The following is a 19,959-nucleotide window of genomic DNA, read 5'->3' as shown; positions in this document are numbered from 1 at the left end:
CAATTTTCGCAAAGGAGACACTTAGAAGTGATGGCGAGTCCAATAGAAACTGTGTTGGGAGGACCAGGACTGAAGCGAGAGATGCCTGACAGTGCGGTGGGAAGAGGACTGCCCCGGCCTGCCCTGTTGCTCATTGCACAGTGGAGCGGAGCGGGGAAGAGCTGGATCTCAGGATCAGCCCGACCTGGGTTCCAGCCCTGGGCCCAGCACTGGTTGCTGTGTGACCTTGGGCACACACTTAACCTCACTGAGTCTATTTCTTTCTCTGTAAAATGGGGATAACAACAATTTATCTCTTAGGGTTTTTGTGGAAATTAAATGAGATAATACACATAAAGTGGTTACCACAATGGCTGGCATAGAATAAACTCTCAACAAATAATAGCTGTTATTAGTCACTTTACTTCTTTGGGACTATTTTCTCCTGTACTAAATAAAAGATCAGCCAGGCATGGTGGCTCACGTGTGTAATCCCAGCGCTTTGGGAGGGCAAGGCGAGAGAATTGCTTGAGCCCAGGAGTTCAAGACCAGCCTGAGCAACATATCGGGACCCTGTCTCCACAAAAAATTAAAGAAAAAATAATTTAGCCAGGTGTGGTGTTGTCTGCCTGTAATCCCAGTGATTCAGGAGGCTGAGGCAGGAGGATTACTCGAGGCAAGTAGTTCAAGACCAGCCTGGGAAATACAGCAAGACTCTGTCTCTAAATAAGTAAAAGAAGCCAGGTGTGGTGGCAGGCACCTATGGTCCCAGCTAGTCAGGAGGCAAGGTGGGAGGACTGCTTGAGCCTAGGAGTTCAAGGCTGCAATGAGCTATGATCCCACAATTGCACTCTAGCCTGGTGACACAGCAAGACCTTGTCTCTAAGGAAAACTAAAGACCCTACAAAGAAAATTAAAAGACCAGCTACAAAATGGGAGAATTTTGCACTATAGATAACTGCCAAAGGATCGGTATAAAGAACACCTATATTGGCCAGGCATGGTGGCTCATGCATGTAACCCTAGCACTTTGGAAGGCTGAGGTGGGTGGATCACCTGAGGTCAGGAGTTCATGACTAGCCTGGCCAACATGGTGAAACCCCGTTTCTATTAAAAATACAAAAAGCCAGGTGTGGTGGGCACCTGTAATTGACTCGGGAGGCTGAGGCAGGAGAATCGCTTGAACCTTTAAGGTGGAGGTTGCAGAGAACTGAGATGGCGCCACTGCACTACAGCCTGGGCAACAGGCTCTGTTAAAACAGGCTCTGTCTCAAAAAATAAACAAACAAAAAATACATTCACTAGATATAAAAACTGAGGCAGTAATAAATATAAAATCCAGGATAGTGATTACTCTGGGGGTAGAGGGTGGCAGAGAAACTATGCAGGAGGCAACGATCATGTTCTCAACTTAAATTAGTGGAAGTTAGTGGGTGTTTATTGTACCACATCACTTCATAACATACAGACATGTTATTTACATTCTTTGGCATGTAACAAATATAAAATAATAAACAGTATGTGTATGTATATATATATATATGAAGACCAAGTCTCGCTCTGTCACTCAAGCTGGAGTGCAATGGTGCAGTCTCAGCTCACTGCAACCTCTGCCATCAGGGTTCAAGTGATTCTCATGCCTCAGCCTCCCAAGTAGCTGGGACTGCAGGTGCATGCCACCCCACCCAGCTCATTTTTGTAGTTTTAGTAGAGACAGGGTTTTACCATGTTGGCCAGGCTAGTCTCGATCTCCTGACCTCAGGTGATCCACCTGCCTGGCCTCCCAAAGTACTGGGATTACAGGCATGAGCCACCACACCTGACCAAAAAGTATATATATTTTTAACAGCCTGGAATAGTTCATTCTTCTGGGCCCCTTTGACTCTAGACTATGATTTCTGGGCCACTATGTAGCAGTTCCCAGTTTAGAGAGATTTGGTAACAACATCTCCACAGCCTCCACCACGTGGCTACCCTTGTATTAGTTTCTTTGGTTTCACAGCGAATGACTGTCAGGGGCTTGAAGACGTAACCTCTTTCCTGTGAGGTTTGCTCTGAGACATGAGTCCCTGAGGGCCCTTGCCACAGCATGTGGATGATATGCGGGGGTGGGTATGCATGAGCTGTAGTTAAGCAAAGCAATAGTTTCATCTCCATTTAACTCAGCTGAACACTTTGTTCTTTCCATAGATACATATACAGTAACCTGTGACACATTTTCTACTTTTTTTTATTTGAAGTGGCAGAAGAGCCTTTTAAAATCACAAAGCCTCTTTAATATTTTAAAAATTTAATTAATTGATTTACTTTTTGAGACAGAGTCTCACTCTGTCACCCAGGCTGAAATGCAATAGTGTGATCTCGGCTCACTGCAACCTCTGCCTCCCAGGTTCAAGCAATTCTCCTGCCTCAGCCTCCCAAGTAGCTGGGATTCAGGCTCACGCCACCACGCCTGGCTAATTTTTCTATTTTTAGTAGAGATGGGGTTTCACCATGTTGGTCAGGCTGGTCTCGAACTTCTGACCTCATGATCCACCCCCTCGGCCTCCCAAAGTGCTGGGATTACAAGCATGAGCCACTGCGCCCGGCCCTTAATTTTTTTTTTTTTTAAATTAGCCAGGCATGGTTGCACATGCCTGTAATCCTAGTGACTCTTGAAGGCTGAGGCAGGAGGATCCCTCAAGGTCAGTAGTTCAGGACCAGCCTGGGAAATAGCACAAAACCCCGTCTCTAAATAAATAAAATAAGCCAGGCATGGTGGCATGCATCTGTAGTCCCAGCTAGTTAGGAGGCTGAGGTGGGAGGATTGCTTGGTCTATGGAAATAAGAGTCTTTGAAAATGGAGTAAGGGTTTCAGTTTTTATTGATTTCTTTTAAAAGATGCCTTAATCATTGGAGAACTGGATTTTCACTCCTGGCCATACACAAACATGATGTGTTTTTTATATGGCTCTCCCCTCCCTAAAAGTCTTTGAAATGAACTAGGAATTCAGCTGGTAGGATCCTCTGAAATGTGGATCAAGGTCTGAGCTGGTTCAAAACCCGAGAAAAGACTTCTTGGACTGCTGAACTATTTAAAAAGAAGCATGCCGGGCACGGTGGCTCATGCCTGTAGTCCCAGCTACTCAGGAGGCTGAGGCAGGAGAATCGCTTGAACCTGAGAGGCAGAGGTTGCAGTGAGCAGAGATCGCACCACTGCACTCCAGCTTGGGAAACTGTCTTCATCTCAAAATAAATAAATAAAAAGAAGCACATTATTTCATGTTTACCTAGCATCTCAGATAAAGAAATCAGAGTGAGTGAAAGGTTAAATTAGAAAACGACAGTGTCCTTTGAAACAGTTTTTAAAATGTTCTGCTCCTGAACCAAGGAGATAGCTGAGTGCCAAGTCCTCTTGGTCCTATTAAGATAAGGCCACTTTCTGGAACAACCATTGTCATCTCTCTCCTCAAGTGCTGGCTTTTAATACCAGTTTCTGCCTCCAGGCTAACATGCCTCAAAACAAATCCCAAGCACACTTTCTCTTCTTTTTTTTTTTTTTTTGCGGCCGACTCTCCTTCGATCTGTGGCCCAGGCTGGGGTGCAATGGTGTGTGATCTCTGTTCACTGCAACCTCTGCCTTTGGAGTTCAAGAAATTCTCATGACTCAGCCTCCTAAGGAGCTGGAACTACAGGTGCACTCCACCACGTATGGCTAATTTTTGTACTTTTTGTGCACTCAGGGTATCACCTGACCAAATATATTCTTTTCATTGAAATTTCCACTTTTCCCCAGTACTTGTAACTGACAGAAAAGAGCCTCTGATTTTACTTAAAACTGTATTATTCTTTCTCTCTAATGGCAATAACTTGATTTTCTCCCCCTTTCTCTTCTGGCACTCTAGCTAATTTTCTCTGGGTCTAAATGAATTTAAAACAAGCACGGCTTTCTATACCAACATGATTAAGTGTCAGCATAGATCTGAAAATAGTGCCTGGGAACTGCCAGTGTTTCAGAATTCATAAGGGAGCACATGGAATCAGTTCATCCTGCAAACATCTCCCACCTGTGGCTCAGGACAAAGAAAAAAATCAGGCCCGGGCGCAGTGGCTCCTGCCTGTAATCCCAGCACTTCAGGAGGCTGTAGCGGGAGGATCACTTGAGCCCAGGAGTTCAAGACCAGCCTGGCCAACATGGTAAGACTTCATCTCTACAAAAAATAAAAAAATTAGCTGGGCATGGTGCCATGCCTGTGGTCCCAGCTACTCAGGAGGCTAAGGTGGAAGGACTGCTTGAGCCTGGGAAGTCGACACTACAGTGAGCAGAGCAGTGATAGATGGTGCCACTGAACTCCAGCCTGAGTGAAGGGAGTAATACCTTGTCTCAAAAAAAGAAATGAAAAGAAAAGAAAGGAAAAAAAGAAAGAAAAGGAAGGAAGGAAGGGAGAGAGGAAGGAAGGGAGGGAGGGAGGGAGGGAGGGAAGGAGAGAGGGAGAGGGAGGGAAGGGAGGGAGTGAGGGAGGGAAGGAGGGGAAAGAACCCAGAATTCAAGCTTTTACAACCCTTTCTGCTCCTGTATCGCCCTTGAGAGAGAAGTTCATTTCCAGGTTTAAAAAAAGTTTGATTCTCACATGACTTGTATGTCTCTTTTTGTACAACAAAAATTCTTCCTTGAGGACATTTTCTTTTCTTTGGACACAGGAAAGCAAACGGGTAGCTCAGGAGTACAGATTCAAGTGCAGCAAATGAGGCACATAAGAGAAAGTGTCATGTATTGAAGGGAAAGTAGCCGGGCATAGTGGCTCACACCTATAATCCCAGCACTTTGGGAGGTTGAGGTCGGCGAATCACTTGCAGTCAGGAGTTCAAGACCAGCCCGGTCAACATGGTGAAACCCCGTCTCTACTAAAATGCAAGAATTATCTGGGTGTGGTGGTGGACACCTGTAATCCCAGCTACTCGGGAGGCTGAGGCAGGAGAATCGCTTAAACCCAGGAGGCAGAGTTTGCAGTAAGCTGAGATCGTGCCATTGCACTCCAGCCTGGGTGACAGAGTGAGACTCTGTCTCAAAAAAAAAAAAAAAATAAATAAATAAATAAATAAATAAAAGAAAAGCAAATATTCTCTCTCTTCTTGATGCGCTTACCAGGAGTTTCGTCCTATTGCAAGCTCCAACTGGCCCCAGTGCGCCTGCCCCAATGTAGTGAAACCTTTCCAATAAGCTGAATTACTGAATTAATGTAGCAGACAGTCTGATGCAGTTTTGCTTTAAAAAATGATTGCCCTCTAAGTGCAATGTGGGACTTTGGATTGGATTCTGAAACAGGAAAAGGACATTTATGGAAAATCTGGTGAAATCTGCATAACACCTGTGGTTTAGTTAAAAGTGTTGTAGCAATGTTAACTACTTAGTGGTGATAAATGTACCATGATTATGTAAGACGTTAGGGAAAGCCGAGTGAAGGATATATGAGAACTCTCTGTCTTACCTTTACGACTGCTGTATAAATCTAAAATTATGCCTAAAATAAAAAGTTTGACTGGGTGCAGTGGCTCATACCTGTAATTCCAGCACTTTGGGAGGCCAAGGCAGTCAGATCACTTGAGCTCAGGAGTTTGAGACCAGCCTGGGCAACATAGAGAGAACCTGTCTCTACAAAAAATTTAAAAAATTAGCCGGCATGATGGTGCGTGCCTGTAATTCCAGCCACTCGAGGCTGAGGTGGGAGAATCGCTTGATCTCGGGAGTTTGAGGTCGCAGTGGGCCAAGATCACACCACTGCACTCCAGCCTGGGTGACACAGCAAGACCCTGTGAGAAGAAAAAAAAAAGAAAGTTTAATGAAATGATGCCTACTTTGTTGATTCGACTTGACCTTGAAAAAGCAGATACAGAAAGGAGACCTCTGCTTCTGCGGGTGTCCTCATTTGCAGCTTTTCCTAGACCACAAGGCTGGCAATAGGACCGTGGAACCTGGGAGGAGAATGCTGCTATGCTAGAGTAAGCCTGCCTGGCAGGCAAGTTGCGTCTGGCTGCAGTGTCTCCCTTGATTAACTAGGCAGAAAAGCAGAAGCCTCGAAAAACAAAACGAGCTCCAACCAAGGCAGGCTGGGCCCGTCACCTGTATTAGTCATTTGCTCTCAGGAAAAGAGTGACTCTACATTTTTCCAGACTTGTCCTTGATTCACTGTACATTTTGTTGCTATTAAGGACGAGAGATTTACTGCTGCTCATTCAAAAAGATATTATCAAGAGTTAGCAAAACACACACACACACACACAGACACAGAGTTTGCAACAGAATTCCAACTTTCAGATACTTTTCCTTAGGTTTAGAGCATTCATTTAGTTGTCTTTTAAAAAACAAATGTTTCCATGTGTACTCAATATTAAAAATTTATTGGCTGGGGGCGGTGGCTCATGCCCGTAATCTGAGCACTCTGGGACAAGGCGGGAGGACTAATTGAGCCCAGGAGGTTGAAATCAGCCTGGACCACATAGTGAGACCTCGTCCCCACAAAAACTACAAAAAGTAACCAGGCATGGTGGCACATAAAGCCCATGGTTTAGTTAAAAGTAAGATGTTAGGGAAGTTGAGAGCCTGTAATCCTAGCTACTTGGGGGACTGAGGTGGGAGGATTAAGGCTGCAGTGAGCTGTGATTGGGCCACTGCATTCCAGCTTGGGTGGCAAAGTGAGACCCTGTCTCAAAAATCAAAGAAAAGAAAATGACGTAAAAATTTGCCTTCACTAGATAACGAATGTTGAAATTATATTCCTTAGACTAATTCTTACAGTTAAGACCTTACATTTTATAGATTTTTCTCCTGAACACAAAAATATCTGCTTTGAAATATATATATAGCTTCTGCAGTTTTCTTTTACCAAGGTCAGTTTAAAATATTACATTTTCACGTAGACACAATTGTTTCGAGTATAAAGATAAAAAGCTCTCTTGGGGGTTCTCGAAGGATGAGGGGACAGAACAGACAGACGCAGAGTGGGACTGACTGCTGTTTGAACTTGAGTCACTCAGTGCTTCTGCGTGCCAGTTTCACTAGTTCAGACACAGTATTCCAGAAACCTCGGGTTCAGTGGCACGGAGAGATTAGTGCACTCTGTAAGATGCTCTGTCACCAAGGCTGGAGTGCAGTGGCACGATCTCAGCTTACTGGGTCCTCAGCAACCTCCACCCCCTGGGTTCAAGTGTCTCCTGCCTCAGCCTCCTGAGTAGTTGGGATTACAGGCGTCTGTCACCATGCCTGGTTAATTTTTGTATTATCAGTAGAGACAGGGTTTCACTGTGTTGGCCAGGCTGGTCTCAAACTCCTGGCCTCAAGTGATCCACTCACTTCGGCCTCCCAAAGTACTGGCATTACAGGCGTGTGTCACCGCGTCCTGCTCAAAGTGTGCTGGGATAACTGGGTAGCCTTTTTCTCTGAGATGGGAGGGTCTTGAGCAGAGAATTGACAGAATCTGATTTACTTTTGAACAAGAACACTCTGGTTGCTATGGTGAGAAGAGTCTGAAGGTAGGGTGGAGGGTTAATGCAGGGAGGCAGTTAGGGGGTGACCCCAAAACTCCAGGAAAGAAATGGTAGGGGTCTGCCCTGACAGCACCGGAGGTGATGGGGAGGTAGCCAGATGCTGCAAATGATTTGAAGGTAGACCCAAAAGCTATGGAGAGTGAGAGAAGGAAGGTCAGGGAGGACATAGCATTTTTGTCTTGAGCAATAGGGAAGGATGGAGATGGGAAAAGATCAGAGGAGGAGCAGACCGAGGGGAAGGAGAAACATCATGCAGGGAGTTGGATACAAGTCTGGAGTTAGAGGGAGCGATCTGAGCCGGAGATAAGAATTTGGGAGCCGTCAGCATGGAGATGGAGGGCTGTGGACAGTCCACAGCCACCCAGATCCAGAGGTCACGAACAGCAGAAGGAACCGACAGAGACAGAGCCTTGCCCCACTCCTCCTGACTGCCCACATTGTCCCTGGGAAAAAGCTGCGTACACTGAGCCTTCTGTCTATAATTAAGGCCACAGTTATGTGGGAACAGAGAGCTTCCAGGGGAAAGGGCATGTATTTACTCCCTGGATTTTGAGAGCAATTTGGTATTTGGGTCTATTTGTTGTCTTTTTTTGAAAAAATAACCTCTTGAAGGGACCAAATCAAAATCCAAATGACTGACTGGTGGGCTGCTGGGGAGAGGGGTAGTCTGACAGGCTTGAAGACAGATCTGTAATTGAAAATGGGTTCAAAAGCCACGTGTAATATAATCTGTTCAAAATCTAAAACAGGCGCTACATTCTGCACGTGAATACCTACATATTCCTGATACGTGGCCCCTGAGGAATTTTTTTGTTTTTGTTTTTTTTTTAGGAAGTAGGAAAAAACAGCAGCAGACTTAGGGTTGACTTTAAATAAAAAGCTATGTGTGAAAAGAAGGATGCCAAAAGTTAAATAATATGCTTCTCTCGCTCCATGAATGGTTGCTGGGGCCCTGGCTATATATAAACACTGCGGTAGTAATGGAAATCTCATTTTCCTAGGACACAGCACACTCCTACAGAGAATGTACCTCCTATTTATGTGTACCACACAAGCAAAAGAGCAGCTGCTAAGACATGGATTTGTGCATTACTGTCAAATATGATCAAAGGCAAAATTCTGATAGCTTTGCTGATGATCTGTAATACCAGAGTGACAGAAAGAGTACTTATGCAGAACATATTCATTACAAAGCCAATCATTTATTTAGTACTAAAATCAAATTATAAAAATATCAATTCCAACTTAAAACAGGCATTTTAAAAGCATTTCTGTGGCTCTAAGTTTGCACTGACAATCTAAGTTTGCATCTGCACAATCTGGATACCCAAATCCCTTTATAATTCCCAATGACAAAGGCAATTTTTGCTAGTTGTGGGGTGTCAGAGGGGAAGCACTGATGCCTGCGAACAGTCTCACTGGCCCAGGGAACGCTGTTTCTTTCTCAACCTGAGGCTGCATCCTTGATGTCCAGGAAAAGAGATTTGTGCTTGCTTAACCAGGATCCTAGCAAATGGTCAGGGATCTTCTATGCAATAATGTTGCAATATTTACTGAAGTGGTAAAAAAAGCACAGTGGAGGCTCCTTGCCCACTTACATTTGCAATGTTAGGTTTTGAAAACAGGGCCTTTCATAGTCAGCTATCAAGTCTTGAGTTCGGGATGTAATGCAGGCTGGTGAACACTCCTTAATAACTACTTTGCAATTCCAAACGACTCCCTGACAGCTTTTCTAGACAGGGAGTGGAATAAGTGTGCAGGTGTTCTTAGGCTCTCAGAGGCAAAAACAAGCCCAGTTTAACCATTTCCCTTCTGGGTTGACTGCTGAGCTATGCAGATTCCAGTTCATTAAGTTCTAAGTAGAGAGTATGAGGCCAACATCTTTGCTTCAGTAAAAGCCATGCCGTTCATCTGCCTTTCCCTTTTCCTCCTTTATCTTGCCGACTGTTTTTGGAAACTGGGATAACTCCCTGCAGGCAGGCAGCAATAGATGTATTTACAAGTCAGGCCAGCATGGTGGGGTGCTATCCTCTGTACAACCATGAGGAAGATGAGGCAAATAAGAGAAGAGAACATTTTGTAAACGGGCAAAGATGACCCAATTTGTACCTGTGCTTTGTGGTTAGTGAAACTGTACATCTGAAGCTGTCCAAACTCCTAGACACAAGGAATCCCAGTTGCAACTCTACTGTGGTATGTTATATGGCAGTGATCCTTAATTAGGAAGGACTTTGATTTCTCCTTGGCTGTGGGTGTTTGGGTTAAAGGGCCTGGGCTGTGGGTCAGCAGAGTGGGATGGTCCTGGAAGACTTATAGAGGCAGGGATATCCACATCTTCCAGCATGTCCAATTCCCTATGGCCACAGGAAATAAGCCATGAAACGGGACAGGATTCTGCTTCTGTACAAGGTCAACCAGCTCCTATCAAGAACACAGGGAGGGCTACATCTACAAGGAGCCATTCTGTGCTCTGGCCTTCAGTCTTCCATATCAGTGAATTTTCTCTTCTTATAATTCTGAACGAGGTTGGAAGCTGTGATCTGAGAAGCCTGCCCCTTCTCCCAGCATTGAAAGTCATTCAGTCCTTTCTGCCCTGTTTGAAATAAGCCCCTCTCCATCTCGTCTAGCCTGGCTACCAATGCTGAAGTGTCTTCATTGTAAGCATTCTGGGAGGAGTCCATGATGCGGCGAAAACGTCCGATAAAAGTCTGGAAAACAAGGGAGTGAGAGAAGTCAGGATTGATTTCACACCCACAAAGTCATATCCATTTTAATAGAGATGGGGTCTCACTATATTGCCCAGGTTGATCTTGAACTCTTGGGCTCAGTGATCCTCCCGCTTTGGTCTCCCAGAGTGCTGGGATTACAGGTGTGAGCCACTGCACCTGGCCATCATCACCCTTTTCTTATTTCTTAGAGTTCTTGCTGGCCTCAACTTGTAGCAAGCAAATACGAAGAGTAGCAAACAGGTCATATTAAAAAAGTGTGTGTGTGTGTGTGTGTGTGTATAATAAAATATATAATGAGCAGGCAGTGTAACTGTAGGCTGACTTGGAATAATAACAAACAAAATTTATAAGCCATACACTGTCCTGGTAAAAGCAGTCTCTGAGGCTGGCTCCTAAGACAAGTGCAGCACCATAGGTTTTCCCACCCATTACTTGCCTGCAGCAGAGACTGGGAAATGTCTGCATTCTCAGGACTGTCAAAATGCAGGAGTTGGGAGCCAAACCCGTAGAAGTGGGGCCCCATTTTGTGGAGGTCCACCACATTGGCATCCGCACTGAACACGGTCCTCCAGCCCTCCTGGTAGATCTTGGGGAGTTCCACAGAAAGGATCCGTCGCTTGTTGTCAAAAAGTCCTTTTGCCAGCCACAAGGGGAGTTCAAGTTTGGAACCCTGCAGCATGCACGAAGGTAAATTTTCAGAACAGATAAGTAACATAGTAAATGTGTGTGACGAAAAGGAAATACGCATCGCCTAAGATACTGCCTTTTCTCTTTGGTGGAGTGGCTGTCAAGCACAGAAGACCTGGTGTGACTTGAAGAAATGAAGAGCGTGGGCTGAAGTTTTATGTGATGATGGAACAGACAGAGAAAATGGATTTATTTCTTTATTTAGAGACAGAGTTTTGCTCTGTCACTCAAGCTGGAGTGTAATGGCGCGATCTTGGCTCACTGCCACCTCTGCCTCCAGGTTCAAGCAATTCTCCTGCCTCAGCCTCCCGAGTAGCTGGGATTACAGGGTTGTGCCACCATGCCCGGCTAAGTTTGTATTTTTTTTTTTTTTTAGTAGAGATGGGGTTTCTCCATGTTGGTCAGGCTGGTCTCAAACTCCTGACCTCAGGTGATCTGCCCACCTTGGCCTCCCAAAGTGCTGGGATTACAGGTGTGAGCAACCGCGCCCGGCTGAAAAAAATGGATTTATATAACAAAAACATGGTGGAGAACAAAAATGCAGGATAAGGGAGACTTCTCTAACACAAATAAAAACTGTCCAACTACAGACACTTCAGAGCCATAGTAAACATTTCTTTTTTCTTTGAATATTCAATATTTATTCCAAATATCCATTTGCTGAGTGCCTGCTATACGCTAAGCACTATACTGGGTGCCAGGGCTCAGAAAGAAAAATAGGATCAATCTGAGTGGGTGGCAGCCCCTTCCCATCCCACTTCATAGCCTCAGAGATGACAGAGCCCATGTCTCTCTATTTTTTAAAGCCTTAATAGAATTAGAAAACAAGATGAGGTGGTCATGACAGACCAGAAATTAAGAGTAATAAATCTCCAAAAAATCAAAGGCAAACAACTGGACTGAATGAAACAGTAAAAGCCAAAAACTCTCACAAGGGAGAACTGTTGCAAAAAGATGGCAGCAGCTTTGTGGGTGTGGAAGCAGAGCCTTTGGCAAACTGCACAGGATGAGACAGACCAATGTTGAGTTCAAGGCTGCCAACACCACCAGGACATGAGGGCCTAAGAGCTGAGAAAGAAGGGACGGAAGTGAGTCCAGTATTTGACACCAAATATCAGAGGAATTAAGCACAGACTTTAAAATAAATTTAAAAATCAAATGGAAATTCCTGAACTGAAAAATATGATAATTCAACCTAAGAAGTCAATAGATTAAATAAAATTTAACATGTTTACTGGATTGGATATGGATGAAGAGAGGACTGTGAATGGGAGAAAAGGTCGGTAGAAAATATTCAGACTAAAGCATCTAGAGAAAAAACAGAAGAGCCTAAGAGATGTATGAAATAAGGTGTAAAAAGAAGAAAAAGTTCAGCATGCATGTAACAATGTGGAGGAGGAATAGATTGAGGCAAAATAAATGTCTGAAGAGATAATAGCTATACATTATCCAAAATTAAAAAAAGATACCAAACCACAGATTCAAGGAACATTATAAATAACAATATTAATAGAATAAATAGTAATAAAATCACAACTAGACATATATTACCTGAATTGTGGAAAACTGAAGACAGAGAAAATCTTAAAAACAGCTGTAGATGGGAGTGAGGAACATACTGCCTTTAAAGAAGGAGCGATAAGAGTTAAAGCCAATGTCTTGGCTAGGAATGGTGGCTCACACCTGTAATCCCAGCACTTTGGGAGGCAGAGGTGGGCAGATCACCTGAGGTCAGGAGTTCGAGACCAGCCTGACTAATATGGTGAAACCTGCCTCTACTAAAGATACAAAAATTAGCTGGGCACAGTGGCTGGCACCTGTAATCCCAGCTACTTGGGAGGCTGAGGCAGGAGAATCACTTGAACCTGGGAGGTGGAGGTTGCAGTGAGCCAAGATTGTGCCATTGTACTCCAGCCTGGGCAAGAGAGTGAGACTCTGTCTCAAAAAATAATAATAATAATAATAATAAAAAAGCCAACTTCTTAACAGAAACTATGGAAGCTATAAAACAATGGAAATATAATTTTTAAAAAAATGTTTTAAAAGAAAATAACTGTGAGTATAAGATCTTATACCCAGTGAAAAGAGCCTTTAAAAGTAAAGGTGAAATAAAGGCATTTCCATAGAGAAAGTATGCAGAAAAGAGTAACACAGTAGACCTGAGACTGCTATCTTAGCAAGGTCTGCTTGTAAGGTTGGCCCTTGGTTGGCATGTGGGAACTTGGATTTCAGGAGGATTCCCACCAGTCCCAGAACTGATGAGAGTGTGCCTGAGCTGTTTGTGCAAACAATGTGGTTCATGTTAACACCTGCTTTCTTTCTGGGAGTCTGAATTTTGGTCTGTGCTAGGCAGAGAGTGCTGCATGACCAGCCTCCAGTAAAACCCTGGGGACGGAGTCTTTAATAAGCTTCCCCCGTGGACAGTATTTGACACATTTTGTCAGAATTCAAATTACTGGAGAATTTTAAGTACGTCCTGTGTGACTCCTCTAGGAGAGGACTCTTGGAAGCTTGTGCCTGGTCTCCTCCAGACTTCACTCCATGCAACCTTTCCCTCTGCTGATTTTGCTTTATATCCTTTTGATGTAATAAATCTTAACCATGAGTGTGACTATATGCTGAGTCCTTTAAGTCCCCTTAGTGAATCATCAAATCTGGGTTGGTCTTGGGGATCTGTGACACAGACAGAAACTGAGAATTGTCAGCAGAAGATCCAGAAGAGTAAGGGAATTCTGAAGAGGAAATGAAAACAATTCCAGAAAAAACTGTAGAAATGCAGAAAGAAAAAAAGAATAATGAAAAGAATATATAAGTGGATATATAATAATAATGTTTTTTAGGGTTTTCAATGAGTCAATCATCACAATAGAATACATCACAATAACACAAAAGAAGAGAGAAAATGGGGTTTAAGTGTTCTAAGATCCTAGTCATTTCTGTGAAGTGGTGAATGTAGTAACTTATATAACATTATTTTTAGTCAAAAATGACGGTGTAATATATTTAAGGTAGCCACTAAAACAACAGAAGACTATATAACTAAATAAACTAACAAAAAGGTAAATGAATAATAAAACTTGATTAATGCAAAAGAAGTCAAGAAAAGATAGAAAAAGAAAGCTAAAACAGATGAGATATAAGAAAACAGTAGGAAGGTAAAAATGAACACAAATATATCAATAATTAAATGTAAATGGATTAAATATACCAGTCAAAATCAGCACACTGAATAAAAAACAAAACCCAAGTATATGCTGCTTAAAAGAGACATACCTTAAATGTGAAGACACAGAAAGATTAAAAATAGGATGAAAAGCTCGGCACTGTGGCTCACGCCTGTAATCCCAGCACTTTGGGAGGCTGAGGCAGGTGGATCATCTGAGGTCAGGAGTTCGAGACCAGCCTGGCCAACATGGTGAAACTCTGTCTCTACTAAAAATACAAAAATTATCTGGCGGTGGTGGTGGCACCTGCAATCCCAGCTACTTGGGAGGCAGAGCCAGGAGAATTGCTTGAACCCAGGAGGTGAGCCACTGCACTCCAGCCTGGGTGACAGAGATAGACTCTGTCTCAAAAATAAATAAATAAATAAAAATAAAAATAGGATGAAAAAAATACCATGTTAACACTAATCAAAAGACAAGAGCATTACTAGAGATAAAGAGGGACATGGGACAATAATAAAAGGGTCATTATATCTACCAGAAAATTATTATTTTTCTAAATTAACAGAAGTAAAAGGATAGACAAATCCATAATCATAGTGAGAGACTTTAACATGCTTTTTAATTTTTTTTTTTTTTGTGAGGAGGTCTTGTTCTGTCACCCAGGCTGGAGTGCAATGGTCTTCTAGGCTCAAGAAATCCTCCTGCCTCAGGCTTCTGAGTAGGTGGGACTATAGGCATGTGCCACCACATTCAGCTAATTTTTAAATTTTTCCTAGGGAGAAGGTCTTGCTATGTTGCCTAGGCTGGTTTCAAACTCCTGGCCTCAAGTGACCCTCCCACCTCCACCTCTCAAAGTGCTAGAGTTACAAGCAGTAGCCACCATGCCTGTTCCACATGTTTTTCAGGATTAAAAAAAGAAAAAAAGTAGCCCCCTCCCCCCCAAAAAAAACCATAAGGATAGAGAAAATCTCAACAAAACAATTAACAAATGAGCTAATTTACACACACAGATCATTTATTGCACATCATGACCTCACAATAGACATCTTTTCAAGTCCACACAGAATGGTTAAATTGGTCTTATGCTTTGCCATAGAGCAAGTCTCAGCAACTTTCAAAAGACTGAAATCATGCAGACCATGTTTTCTGGCCACAGCGGAATTAAGCTAGAAATAACAAAGAAAAATGGTAAATAACCAAATCTCAAAATGTTTGAAATTAAGCACTAGTCTTCTAAATACCTATGGGTCAAAAGAGAAATCCCAATAGAAATGAAAAAGTATTTTAACATTTTTATTTATTTATTTATTTTGAGACAGGGTCTTGCTTTGTTACCTAGGCTGGAGTGCAGTGTTGCAATCATGGCTCACTACAGTATTGACCCCCCCTCAAGGCTTAAATGATCCTCCGGCCTCAGCCTCCTGAGTAGTTGGGACCACAGGTGTGTGCTACCATGCCTGGCTTTGTTTTTGATTTTTTTATAGAGATGGGGACTCACAATGTTGCCCAGGCTAGTCTCAAACTCCTGGGCTCAAGTGATCCTCCCACCTCCAGCTCCCAGTGTTGGGTTTAAAGGCGTGAGACATCATGCCTGGCCTAAAAAGTATTTTTAATTTATTGATAATGAAAATGTAACACATTAAAACTTATGAAATGCAATTAAAGTTGTGCTTAAAAGAAATGTATAACTATGAATGTATAAAAGAAGACTGAAAGATCAATGACCTGCATGTCAAAATGAGTGTGTGTGTATGTGTTGGGGGAGAAAACAATAGAAAACTAAGCCCAAATAAAGTAGATGTTAAGAACTAATTAAGAACTTAATGACCTAAAAACAAAGGTACAAAAGCAAAAACTAACACAGTCCTAAGTTAGTACTTTTAAAAGAATAAAAAAACTGATAGACTCCTGGCAAGAGTAATCAAAAAAGAGAAAACACAATTTATTGGTATTAAAAATAAAAACAAGGACACCACTGTAATCTTACTGACATTAAAAAAGATAGTAAAGGAAATTCTGAACATTGTACTGATACCATTGCAAGTTTAGACCAAAAAAAAAAAAAATTAGCTGGGCATGGTGGCATATGCCTGCAATCCCAGCCAGGCAGGTGGCTGAGATGGGAGGATCACTTGAGCCTAGGAGGGCAAGGCTACAGTTCGCCATATCACACCACTGCACTCCGGTCTGGGCAACAGAGCAAGACCCGGTCTCAAAAAAATAAAATAAAGTAAAATAAATAAAATAGATAAAATGCTCAAATTTTAATTTAAAAACCAATATACCAAAACACAAGAAGAATAATCCTATAAATGTCTGAATAATCCTATAAATGAAATTAAATGTCATATAAACCTTCCTACACAAATCTCCCATGCAGAAGGATTCTAAAGAATTAATGTACCTCACGCCTGTAATTCCAGCACTTTGGAAGGCCGAGGCGGGCGGATCACGAAGTCAGGAGATCGAGACCAGCCTGGCCAACATGGTGAAACCCTATCTCTACTAAAAATGCAAAAATTAGCTGGGCATGGTGGTGCATGCCTGTAATCCCAGCTACTCAGGAGGCTGAGGCAGGAGAATCACTTGAACCAGGGAGTCAGAGGTTGCAGTGAACTAAGATCGCACCACTGCACTAGTCTAGCCTGGTGACAGAGCGAGACTTTGTCTCAAAAAAAAAAAAAAAATTAATGTAGACACTGCACTCAAAGAAGTGGAACATGACTCCCTACTCCTTAAGTGTGACAGTGATAATGACTTCCATCCAAAGGGTTCAGTATGAAAAGGTGGAGAAACCTAATGAACACTACCTCTGCCAAGGTTCAAATGAATAGTAAAAAGTCCTGTTGATGGTAGGTACCCTTAATATATGAGGAAAATGCCACTTAACCTCTGTGGTCTTCCTCCCTAAAGCCCATAACCAAGTCTAATCCTGAGAAAGAAAGAATAAAAACAAAAACAAAGAAGGCTGGGTGCAGTGGCTCACGACTGTAATCCCAGCACTTTGGGAGGCTGAAGTGGGTGGATCACTTGAGGTCAGGCGTTCCAGACCAGCCTGGCCAACCTGGTGAAACCCCGTCTCTATTAAAAATACAAAAATTACCTGGGTGTGGTGGTGGGCGCCTGTAATCTCAGCCACTTGAGAGGCTGAGGCAGGAGAATCGCTTGAACCCAGGAGGTGGAGGAGGCTGCAGTGAGCTGATTTTATGCCACTGCACTCCAGCCTGGACGACAGAACAATTCTGTCTAAAAAACAAAAGCCAAAACCAAAACTACCCCAAAACCAAAGATTTCCAGTTGAGGAACATTTTACAAAATATCTGACCACCACTCCACAAAGCTGTTGAGGTCATTACAACAAGAAAGTCTGCTTAACTGTCACAACCAAGAGGAGGCTAAGGAAACATGTCTACTAAATTCAACGTGGTATCTTAGGTGGAATATATTTAAGGTAGCCACTAAACAACAGAAGACTATACTGGAACAGAAAAAGTACATTAACTAAGGAAATATGAATAAAGTCTGGGCAGCATAGCTCCATGTTTACCAACGTGTATGGGAACGAAATCTTCATCTGCTACGATGCGTAGTCAACAGATAATGTGTACATTTTAAAAAACAACCCAACAACCTAAGTTTAAGAATCTTATTTAGGGGCCGGGCGCGGTGGCTCACGCCTATAATCCCAGCACTTTGGGAGGCCAAGGCGGGTGGATCACGAGGTCAAGAGATCGAGACCATCCTGGTCAACAAGGTGAAACCCCGTCTCTACTAAAAAATACAAAAATTAGCTGGGCATGGTGGAGGTTGCGGTGAGCCGAGATGGCGCCATTGCACCACTTCAGCCTGGGTAACAAGAGCAAAACTCCGTCTCAAAAAAAAAAAAAAAAAAGAATCTTATTTAGAAATATGGAGATGAATCTTGAAGACACCATTAAAAAAGGTCCATGAGCCCTGTGGACTTGGAGGGGGAATGGGAAAAGCAAGGCATGGCCTGCTATTTTTTCTTATAAATCTTTTGGGACTATCTGACTTTTAAAACTTTGGTTATGTACTACTTTGATAAAAATTAACTTGAAACAAACAGACCAAACAAAAAACATCGTTCTAAACAAAACTTAGGTGAAACAGGAAATCCAAATTAATCATTACAAGCCATGTTCCTGGGACAATCTTATATTTGAAGCCATACGGCCTTGGGTTCCGAATCCCAGCTCACCACTAACTGAGCCCCTGGCCAAGGGACGCAACCTTTCTAGTCCGCAACTTTCTGACTATAGGGCTGCTGAAAGATTAAAGGGATAACAGACGGAGAAGCTTACTCCCCACACCCATCCATGCTGGCACTAAGTAAGCCCTCAGTAAGTGGGCGCTGATCCTGTCACCATTATGCAGGAATGAATCTAGCAACTTGGGGTTCCCACTCATCACCTACTCTTACTGAACCCAAACCTGTTTTAAGGCAAACATGATCAGAACTCTAATTCTGAAGTACTCGGCTGCAGTCAGTGTTTAAGCATTCAACACACGTTGCAGAGGGTGGGGGAAAGACATTGACGAATTTGGACAGTTACAAAAACAAAATCAATGCTAGAGGCTGCCTGACGACCTAGAATAAATGTAGTTTCACAATAGATGGTGTGGAGACCACCCTGCGCGCGACAGGACCCGTGCGGAGTTTCCAGAAGTCTTTAGCGCCTTCGGCTCTAGCTCCTTGAAAACTACAAATCCCAGAGGGCAGCGCGCCCCGACGCAGCGTCCCAGGGCCGCGGGGTCCGCCGGGAGCTGCAGTCTTTCAGTGAGAGACCCTGCACCCAAATTCTCACCTGTGGGACGGCGTTGTCAGTCTCTGCGCCTCCGCTCCGGTCCAGGAAGAATGCGCCGAGGCGAGGCATGGCGGTCTCCGTGCGCACTGGGAGCTTCTCGTGAGACATCAGGATGTCGTCCAAAGAAAGAAAGTTCTCCTCAGGCCCCAGAGCACCAGACTCCACTCGGAAATAAGCCTCAGACATGGCGGCCACTTGAGCTTCTCCGCTTCCACTTGCGTGATTCGGAGGAGCCTCGGAGAGTTAGGGGTGTACAAGACGGAGAGGCGGAGATTGGGCAGGATGGTTAGGGTCAGGGGAGTGGATTGAAACTTGTTTCCCGCGCCCGGCGACGCGCCAGACAGGAGCAGTCGATTTCTGGCGGTACCGCCCAGGCAGAAGCAATCGACCAAGTCTTCAAATTTAGAGCTGGGGGACAAGGCTGGGGAGCAGTAGGTGGGGGCGTCGGAGGTTCTCTTCGCTCCGCCTGTAGCCCAGTGTGGGAACGTTACGAAGAAGCTGGAATGCCCGTTGAAACTCCTGGACGCATTTGTACTGGAATGTGTTCATGTGATCCTTAAATATTTATGTGAAATTAAAAACACTTTGCAACACTTTTGGGGGTTTAAAATAAAGGCATCCTGTGCCCTTCACTCCAGGCCTAAGTCCAATCCTTTACTACGGTTTTTTTTTTCACTATGCAACTCCGTTAATCTTGGTATTTGAAAGAAACAAACAAAAACTTCCAGCACTAGCCCCAGCGAGTTATTATGGTCTAGTTGATGAACTAGTGTGTTGTATTTTGTTAGCATTTTGGTGGGGGTCCGACGGGGTGAGTAGAGGGGTGGAGCACTAGACTGCCCATGGCTTGCAAGGATTGTGAGTGTACTTCAGTGTATCCTAGCTCACCATCAACTGACAATCTCCTTTAGTGGCTCTGAATTTAAATCCCTAAAAATGGAGATCCAATTGGTCCAGTTTATCGATTGGTCCAGGCAGGCCACCCTATAGATGGGGTGCCTGTATCAGGTGCGATCACTGTCCAATGACCAAGAGAAGGACCATGGT

The 19,959-nt window shown here is 43.5% G+C and overlaps 1 protein-coding gene across 2 annotated transcripts; it reads right to left on the bottom strand.

Annotated features, from left to right (window-relative positions):
* Positions 1-5,249: 5,249 nt before the first annotated feature.
* GINS3 (GINS complex subunit 3) lies at positions 5,250-19,230 on the bottom strand. Of its 2 annotated transcripts, XR_010344773.1 has the most exons (4): positions 18,913-19,228; positions 10,669-10,902; positions 9,613-10,211; positions 5,250-5,769 (listed from the first exon to the last, which is right to left on the bottom strand). XR_010344773.1 is itself a non-coding variant. In XM_012447738.3 (3 exons), the coding sequence occupies exons 1-3, from the start codon at positions 19,096-19,098 to the stop codon at positions 9,981-9,983; spliced, it is 651 nt and encodes a 216-aa protein (XP_012303161.2). In that variant the 5' UTR covers positions 19,099-19,230; the 3' UTR covers positions 8,568-9,980. The 2 variants fall into 2 exon arrangements, 1 of the variants encoding a protein (XP_012303161.2); XM_012447738.3 differs by lacking the exon at positions 5,250-5,769 and having other exon boundaries at positions 8,568-10,211; positions 18,913-19,230.
* Positions 19,231-19,959: the final 729 nt, after the last annotated feature.

This window comes from Aotus nancymaae, unplaced genomic scaffold (genome assembly GCF_030222135.1).
Source record: "Aotus nancymaae isolate 86718 unplaced genomic scaffold, 86718_ANA_hifiasm-v0.15.2.pri h1tg000030l, whole genome shotgun sequence".
In the NCBI taxonomy this organism is placed as follows: Eukaryota; Metazoa; Chordata; class Mammalia; order Primates; family Aotidae; genus Aotus; species Aotus nancymaae.
Note: the sequence above shows the minus strand (reverse complement) of the source record. Positions and strands in the feature narration are given on the sequence as shown.

Excerpts from the sequence above, each read along its gene's own strand:
- GINS3 (XM_012447738.3), bottom strand. The coding sequence starts at position 19,098 with ATGTCTGAGGCTTATTTCCGAGTGGAGTCTGGTGCTCTGGGGCCTGAG. Across the intron at positions 10,903-18,912 it reads CTGACAACGCCGTCCCACAG|GGTTCCAAACTTGAACTCCC; the intron begins GTGAGAATTTGG and ends TGCATGCTGCAG. Across the intron at positions 10,212-10,668 it reads TTTCCCAGTCTCTGCTGCAG|ACTTTTATCGGACGTTTTCG; the intron begins GCAAGTAATGGG and ends CTTGTTTTCCAG.